This window comes from Stegastes partitus, unplaced genomic scaffold, assembly GCF_000690725.1.
Source record: "Stegastes partitus isolate 25-593 unplaced genomic scaffold, Stegastes_partitus-1.0.2 Scaffold923, whole genome shotgun sequence".
NCBI lineage: Eukaryota > Metazoa > Chordata > Actinopteri > Pomacentridae > Stegastes > Stegastes partitus.
In genome coordinates this window covers 252,917-262,034 of record NW_007578654.1, presented here as the reverse complement: position 1 = coordinate 262,034, position 9,118 = coordinate 252,917, and the positions used below count along the sequence as shown (strand labels likewise).

The 9,118-nt window shown below is 42.2% G+C and overlaps 1 protein-coding gene across 3 annotated transcripts in view; it reads right to left on the bottom strand.

Moving 5' to 3' along the window:
• Positions 1–9,118, bottom strand: part of trim33 (tripartite motif containing 33) — a 43,773-nt gene that overhangs the window by 25,355 nt on the left and 9,300 nt on the right. For all 3 annotated transcript variants that reach the window (XM_008293936.1, XM_008293935.1, XM_008293937.1), the window contains exons 5-9: positions 4,101–4,217; positions 3,866–3,980; positions 3,027–3,173; positions 1,267–1,384; positions 753–1,036 (exon numbers count right to left, since the gene is read on the bottom strand). In XM_008293936.1, the coding sequence (XP_008292158.1) occupies positions 753–1,036; positions 1,267–1,384; positions 3,027–3,173; positions 3,866–3,980; positions 4,101–4,217 (781 nt within the window). The remainder of the gene's footprint in view (positions 1–752; positions 1,037–1,266; positions 1,385–3,026; positions 3,174–3,865; positions 3,981–4,100; positions 4,218–9,118) is intronic.

Genomic DNA, 9,118 nt, shown 5'->3' with positions numbered 1-9,118 from the left:
ACATAAGAGAGGTCCCAGTCTCCTGATTACAGGTCAGTGTACCATGAAAAGGATTCTAAAGCTGTGATTTTGGGATAAAGTGCTGCATAATGTTGCTTTAAATAAGTAATCCTTGTAGTTCCTGGGAGGGAGGAAGGAAAGAAGGAAGGAAGGAAGGAGGGAAGGAGGGAAGTAATTACGTAAGAAAGAAAGGAGAGAAGTAAGTAAGTAGGGAAGGAGGGAAGCACGTAAGCAAGGAAGTAAGTAAGTACCTACCTACCTACCAACCTACCTCGCTCCCTACCTCGCTCCCTACCTCGCTCCCTACCTTCCTCCCTCCCTCCCTCCCTCCCTCCATACCTACCTACCTACCTACCTACCTACCTACCTACCTACCTACCTACCTACCTACCTACTTCCCTACCTCCCTCCCTTTCTACCTCCCTTCCTACCTCCCTTCCTACCTACCTCTACCTACCTTGGATTAAATTACATGAAAAAAGCAAAACACAGGTGTGTTATTTAAGGTCTCATTACGATGATAAATGAAGTACTGTAATAAAAACACTAGTGACACACGTTCTCCTGCAGACATTTTAGTCGCTGCCTAATGACGTGTGATAATCTTGGTTTTAGTCTCATGTTATTTTAATACTAAATTCTCACAGACTGTCCCGTTCTGCTGTTCACTGATAAAGCACAAAGAGGTCTAGAGAGACTCTAAATGAACTCATGATGCCAACAATGCTTTGTCTGGTGAATGCTGTCCTTACCTGCTGCTGAACCAAAGGTGGGCCGGCCTGTCTTGCATGCTGCTGGGACATCTGTGAGGCGATGCGCATCTGTTGCTGTATCTGCTGCTGGTGCTGCTGCTGCTGTTGCTGCTGCTTCTGCTGTGCATAAGCCGCCTGCTGCATGTGCTGCAACCGGAGCTGGGCGAGATTGATTTGTCCTGGGTGTTTGCTTGGGTGACCCTGTCCCGGTGAAATGGCCGGTCCTCCTACGATCACATTAGGCGGCTGTGCAGGTGGAGGCGGTTTCTCAATTACTAAATTGCCTACAACGGGAAGAAAATGGACGTCAGAGAGTGTAATTTAAAGATGTGAACGTGTTGTAGGCAGTTGTGAAATATTAATTTACTGCATTTATTCAGCAGGTGCAGCATTTTGTAGAAATAAAAATGTAAAAGAAAAAATGTCAAATGTTTCCTGTTTCCTAAATGTCCATATTTAACACAGGAAATGCTGAGTGATGAAGGATAACGAGGGAATAAACGTCATCTCTCACCTAGATTCACTACATTCTTGGCCCAAAAGGTGGGGTCACAGAAGAAGCGCACCACTCCATTGGCCTGCGGCGCTGGCTCCAGTCTGGCCTTGAAAAGCTGGCGAAGCTGGAACAGAATCTACAGAGAGAAGAATGTTTTTTACTTACTGAACCCAGCTCTATTAGAGGCACATTTGTCAACATGCTTTTGGTAGCATTACTTCACAAGTGCACAAGAAAGTTCAGGGCTCGTTTGCAGTCTCTTGTTGGAGGAAAACTATCCTGTCCACAGAAAGTGGGGAGAAAATCCAGTTCTGCAACTTCACCAATCTGGAAAAGGCTTGGCCAGCAGAATACTCCAAGCATAATGTTGTGTTCCTAGACCTTCATGCAGACATGCAACACCCTATTAGATAGTTTATTGTAGTTCAAATCTGGTTATGATCTCTGCATCCCAAATATGTTTCGAGGCAGCGACAACTCAAATGTTCCTAAAAGCAAAAAATTTAAGAATTTTGTCTGATTCTTCTCATGTACAACACAGTGCTGGGATCTTTTCAAGGTAAATCTCAAAAAACAATCATGCTATCTGTGACATAAGTTAGGTTTTGTTCAAAGCAAACTCTCAGCTTTGGCTTCCTTGGCACCATTTATCAAAACACTTCATTATAGAGACTGGAACATAACATTAGACTTTTAAAAAAATGCACTGGACTGATTTTAGTCACATTTATCAGACAGTTCCTAGTTAGGTTGTCTAAATGAAGACTGCTCCATGCACAACAAGTCTTGGATTTGTACAGAGTATAGTAGCACCGGTACTTTTAAACCCCGTTAGGCAACAGAACTTGTAAATACTGCATACATTTCAAATGCCATGAAGATGACACAGCCATATTAATCTATTCAGGCAGGTGAAAAAAAAATCAGTCAGCCAAACTTCAAAAATGTCATAACGACATAAAGGCCTGGATGACCTGTAATATTCAGACAATGCAAAGCATTGCATTTGGCCACAGACGCCTCCGAAACACTATCTAACCAAATGGATGGCTTCAAGCACTACAGCGAAGAACCGTATTATTTCTGACCAGGATATGTTTTTTAACTCCAACATTAAACAAGCCTCTGGTCTCCATATTGTCATCATCACAAACATTCTGTAAATAAACAGTCATTTGTCCAGGATTCCAGGACTCCAGAGTCACTTTGGTTGCACTGATGTGTTTTCCAGTTGGTTCACCAGGACATGATTCAGGTGCACACAAAAACATTCTTTGCACCTTCTGGCACCAGTCTAATTTTAGGCTCTCCCATTTTTTTCAGTTCACAGACCCATCAAATTTCTCAACACATTACGGGGATGATTTTAACGGGGAAAAAAGGTGCAGATACATTTTTAGTAAATACAACTTTCCCTGTGTTGCCTACATCTTAAAGGAGAAGCACATTTTACAGTTACAGCCGTGACTCGATAATCTGACCCTTAACAATCCGAAAACCTTGCTGTCAGACAGGTTTTTAGGAAAAACGAACAGAGCCCTTTGAGAATAGCCTTAGCATGCTGACAGCCTTGGCACAAATCAGGATAACGGCGTATTATCTGACTGAACAATCCCACAGATTGGCTGCGTTCACACTGCAGGACTTAATGCTCAATCCAGATTTTTTTTGTGAAATCCAATTTTTTTGCGAGTTCGTTAAGCTGCCATTAAATGACCTATGATGTAATGTAGCGTTACGTAAATACACATTTTATTGAACTGAGCCGAGTCTCATACCAGCCTCTTGCTGTAGAGCAGCGCCGTGCTGCTGCCAGTCGTGATGGCCCAGTGGCAGAAGTTGAGCACATGGTGGATCTGCTGGGCCAGCTGGGTAGTGTCCTTATGCTGAGCCACCAGCCTCAAACTGCGCTCTTTGGTCACGTTCTAGACGAAAAGGGAGATTATTCAGGTTAAGGAACATCTACTCAAACACTGTGAACAACCCGACAGAATGAATGTGTCTCAGCCAGGCCAAATCTCTATCCAAGCTATTACAAACAAGTTTGCATTAAGATGGATTAGATCCTTAGATTTGATTAGATTCAGATCTAATCATTCCCATGGGGATCTTGGGTTGTTGCAGTATACACAGCAAATGGAAAGCTAATCAAGCATGCACCACTAATCGATTCGACAACAGAAGTACATGTTGATATTTAAGGGGGAAAACCAAAGCATGCTGTTGAAAAGTAGTGAACAATGTGATAAATTCATTAGAAAACACAAACCAATAAAATACAGATATCCAAAAGCTATAAAAACTGAAGAAGTATCGACACACTATGTAAAAAAGGTGCCGTTGGAAGCCTCAGTATGTTCATATGTAAGATCCAGAAGCTAGACATACAAACTACGCACAGCTTTCTGCCAACCACATAATTTCAACCACACAACTTCAGTGACGTCAACACTAACACCATTACTAGTGCTGTCACAGTGAGCCAACAGGAGAGCTCTTATAAATATATGCAACGACCGTTTCGATCCATTTCGTCAAAGCAGTTATCTTTCCAAGCTGATTTTGCAGCACATTACAAAGTTCCTTGCCTGAGTAGCTGTGAATAATATTCTCTTACCTCCAACTGCTGCAACAAGGACTTGCCCTTTTTGTTGATTTCATTTATAAGAGTAAATACTGCAATTTTAATCTCGTGCTCCACCTTCCTGTGCGTCTCGTTCAGCTCTTTTAACCTGGATTTCAAAAAAACAAAAGACAATGCTTCACTTAGAAACACTAGACACCAGTATATTCATTCAGGGACTATGTGAACGGTTAGCAAGGGGAGGAATCTGGTCACGTCAAACTCGCACCTGCTTTGCACCTGAGAGACAGAGTAATGGACATAGTTCTTCTTTTCTTGTAGCTTGGCCATATTGGTCTCAATGATGCCTTTATGGTTCTGGAAAGCCTCTTCCAGAAATTGGTACCTGAGAACAGAAGGATAACACCCGGTCACCAACAATTTTCTGAATCAACAACAACAACAACAAAAACCATAAACAAAAAACAAACATTAGGATGGGGGTGGGGGAACAACTGGGCAAAAATGAATGAAACTGCTATTGAAAATAAAGTTAATTCAAAGTTCACAACAATGCCATATTAGTTGGAAATGCTCAGAAGCGATGTCACCATATCTCTGCAACTGATTTTGAGAACATACTGAAATGAGCTGAAAGTCATGGCTGTCTGTAGGGGGGGAGGCATCCAGTGTCAGAAATACGTCTACAGCAATACATTAAAGTAAAGGCCAACTGTAGTTAATGGCTTAAAGCAAGTGCCCAAAATCTAGTCAGTGGTGAGGAGAAACGTATGGAGGTAAGTGGGGTTCATGAAATGGATGAATGAATGAACTGAAAATCAACAGTCTTGCAAGCTGTGGCCTTCCAAGCCAGGTGGATGATGGCTGGAATGGCAGTTTTTCAGTGTCCTGGTGTTCTTTTATTGCTGTTACTGCACAGGTGGAGCAGAGTGAACCGACGCAGACCAAACACAGAACTTCCAGTCTGTATACTTGCCGTTGTAGTGGATGGTTTATTCGATGATATGCAAATAATGAAAATACAGCGGTTATATATCTGCCCTGGTCTGATGCTGGTCTGGTGAGAACTGTGTGCCCTCCCCCTACCTGTGCCTTCCCCTTCCCGTCACCTGTGCCCTCTACATAAACACCCTGTGTCCAATTATCGCCACCATGTGTCCAAATAATCCACATTAAATCACCTGCCAACAATAAACATAAATGGCTCCTACAACGGCTGTGCTGCATATCTCAGATCTTTCCAGAAAGACAACAACTACAAATCTAACTGCTTCTTCAAAAGGTCAAAACGTCAGAAAAATGCATCATCTACTCACCGTTTTTTAAACTGTATTCTAATAATCGTATCCAAGTCCAAACATATCTTTCAAAGCCTTGAAGAATATCCAATAAACCTAACTTTTCAAAGTTTATTCCTCCGTCGGTCTCTGAACAGCGTACAAGGCAAAATATCCCTACTGTTGTCAAATTAGTCCAAAAGATGGCAACAAAACTAAAAGCTTATTCATTGCTGTACTTTTTTCAAAGTAGTGCAGCCACTGAGCTGACATACTGAGACACGGAGTAGGGAAAAGTAATCAAATAGGTCTACAAATTCTGTAAAAATCCTCTCTCTCATTATTCTGACATTTAGCAAATAGAAATAATGTTGGTAATCCTAACTGTGCTAAAACAGGAGAAGTTTAGTCTGATTTAATGTCAGACAGTGAGAAAACAAAAAAGGTTTTATGTCTTTTTATACAGTGGGTGTAAACATCTGGCTTCAGCTGTGTACATAACGTCACTTTCCAGCAACAGGTACCATAGCGTAAGGTGGCTAGAGTGTTGAGAGGAAATGGCATGGAAAGAAAGCTGGTCGTCAAGCCTCCTCAACATAACATTGTGTCAGCAGTGAAGGTTATGGTGCAGTTTCAGCCCACACCAAACCTGAGTTTGCAAGGCAATCTTGCAGAACATTTGAGGAAGTGGATTCAGCGCTTCTGGCTTTTTTGTAGCACTAGCGGCTGAGTCATCCGAAAAGTCAGAGAAGGTGCAGTGTGTAACCTTTCTTCACGTCGCGGGAAAAGAAGCAATAAAAGTATGAAATAGTTTTGAATTTTGAGACGACTAAAATGACAAGGTAGCAGTGCTGAAAAGGAAGTTATTGTGGTAGTTATTGTGAGCCTAGGAAATTACACACCTTATATAAGGCACACGGTCTTCACAAGAGACCAGAAAACAGAGATGCTTATGTCACGGATTTGAAAAACAAAGCCAAAGATTGTGAACTCTGATAGCAGCATGACTCCCTGGTACTTGACAGAATAGTGTATGGCATAACTAAAAACCAAGTGAGAGGCAGACTGTTGAGAGAAGAAGATTTCACACTCGTAGATATTTTCTGTGCAGGTGAAATTACATCCAGCCAAGTACAAGCACTCACAGAGGAAGCAGAAGTGAACAGGTTACGAATGACCAGGCCAAAAGATAATACAGCTACAGCAAAGACAGGAAAGACCAAACAAACAAAAATAGTTCAGTTGCAGCAGATGTGGCGTTAAACATGGAACAAACAAAAAAAAATGTCCGGCTGTTGGACAAACGTGCAAAAACAACAAAAACAAACATAATTTTGCAAAAGGCGTGCAGGTCAGCAGGCCAGCTGCACCAACATAGACAGAAAGTGAACAGGAAATATGGTCATCGGTACAGTCAACGTGAAGCAGAAGGCACAGAGAGATCAAGTCCGCAGAGACAGAACCTGAGGAAGAAAAATGAACTGACAGACTGAAAATAAATAAAGTGGTAACACTCAAACTGGACATAAATAAAGACTGCAATGCAGTGGCACTGAGAACTTATAATGTGCTTAATGTTAGAGGCCAGCTCAGAACAAGTCGAGTAAAACAAGTACAACAAAATGTGTTGCTTTCTTTGGCCACACGATAATGCCATTAAAATGCCACCACAAGGGCAGAAAGCAGAACACTGAGTCTGAAATCACACAAGAGGACGATCCAGCCATAATAAGCGGTGTTACTTGCCTAAAACTAGGCTCTGAATACAGAATGCATGAAGTTGGCAAAGCGTGGGACATTCTTAAAGACTATGATGATGTGTTCAAGGGACTCGGCTGCTCACCTGGTCTACACCACATAGAGACTGACCACACAGTCACACCCATTGTGCAACTGAGTGACGACATGGCAGACTGAGCCAGCTGAGTGGGTCAACAGTACGGCAACCACAGTCACACACAGAAAAACACTGCATCTGTACAAATACCAAGCAAATAAACAGGAGCACAACCACTGCTCACTGCTGAGGAAGCTATTTCACATTATGTCAACTATAAAATACTTCTTTGTGCCTGATGCAGATCAATCTTAATGACAAGAATTCAAAGCTCACAGATACAGGTTTTCCAGAGGGCTGTCGCACAGATGATTGAGGACGTGGAAGGTGTTGTAAACATCAATGAAGCCTTGATTGTATGGGCAGACTCTGAGGAGGAGCATGACATGGGCTGAAAAGGTTGCTGGACAGAGAGCGGGAGTACAACTTCAAACTTAACAGAAACAAGTCATCACAACAAATAAAATACATCGGACACACACAGTCCAGATGACTTAAAGGTGAGAGCAGTTACACAGCTACCCCCACCACAGCACACACATGAGCTACTGAGGTTTATGGGTTTGATCCAGTATCTCGCCAAGTTCATACCTAACCTGTCAGATATCAGTGCTCCACTAAGGAAGCTGCTTGAAGTTTTGAACACCTCAAACAGCTCGCTATCAAAGCTCCAACACAAACCTATCACAATTTCAGTTTATGCAAGCTTATAAGTCATCAGAGCTGTCACCCTGCAGGATAGACAATCTGCAGCGTATGGGTCAAAACCACCGACTGCCGAGAAAGAGCTGCTCACTATTGTTCACGGCTGTAAAAAAAAATTCACCAGTATGTTTATGGAAAAGACATTCAGGTTGAAAGCAACCACAAGCCTTTGCACCAAGCCCCCACACGGCTACCGACGATGCTCCTTAGGGTGCAAAGATGCAGCCTTAGTGTCACCTGCAGGCCAAGCAAGGAACTACACATTGCAGACGCCTTAAGCCGATCCTTTTTCAAAGAGCAGAAAAAAGATCTGCTGAAGAAAGAGTTGAAGGTGAGCACAGGAACAACTACCTATCAGAGAGATGTTCAAAAAAAAAACACACAGCAGAGGACCGTGAACTACAGCTACTGGAACACACGACACTGTCAGGATGGCCAGATGAGAGAATTTAGGGATTTAGACATTTAGGGATGAGATCACATACACATCTGGACTGATGTTTAAAGCAGCAAAGCTCACTCTTCCACATCAGCTGAGTCAAGAAATGCTCAACAAAATCCCCGAGTCACACTTGGGGATTGTTAAGCGCGAAGAAAGAGCCAGAGACATTTGGTGTTTGCCAAACACGTCTTCACACATTGAGGAGATGGTGTCTCAATATGCCATTTGTAAGGAGAACCGAAGCAATAACCCAAGAGCTGTTACTACCAAACCCAGGACTGAACAGACCGTGGCAGAAAGTCGGGACCAACCTCTTCCACTACAGAGGATCTGAGTTTCTGCTTTGCGTGGATTACTTCTCAAAGTACCCAGAATTAACCAAACAGTAACCGATCTGATATCCTCCTCTCAGCTAATAATAATAATAAACTTTACTTATATAGCACTTTTCAGAACAGGGTTAGAAAGTGCTTTACAGATTCAAAGAGAAGTGTAAGGAAAACATCAAATAAGGACATTAAAAGAAGTAAAAAGCAAATTTAAAAATGGTGAAGGTGAAACACATAAAGCATGAAAGACAATAAAACAACCTAAAAATATATAAGAAGAATAAAACCCAGTAAAAGAAGACAATAGAGGAAGGAATAAAACAGTCAGAAGATTAAATGTACTGCCCTTGATACTGAGTAAACGTACACTCATAAAACAACTCCTGTAAATGCACATCTGTAAAAACGTGTTTTTAAAAGAGTTTTAAAGGAGGATGAAGTGCCTGCAGATCTGATCTCTGTTCCATAGGGTGGGGGCTCTTACAGAACAGGCCCGGTCACCTTTGGTCCTCAGCCTATTAGTCCTCAGTATGCCAGTGCTGAGTTCAAAGACTTTGCAGAAACCTGGGAATTCAAGCACATCACATCTAGTCCTGGTGACCCTCAGTCTAATGGACCTACAGAGACAGACAACCAAGCACACTCACATTCACACCTACGGACAATTTACAATCACCAATTAACCTCAGCATGTTT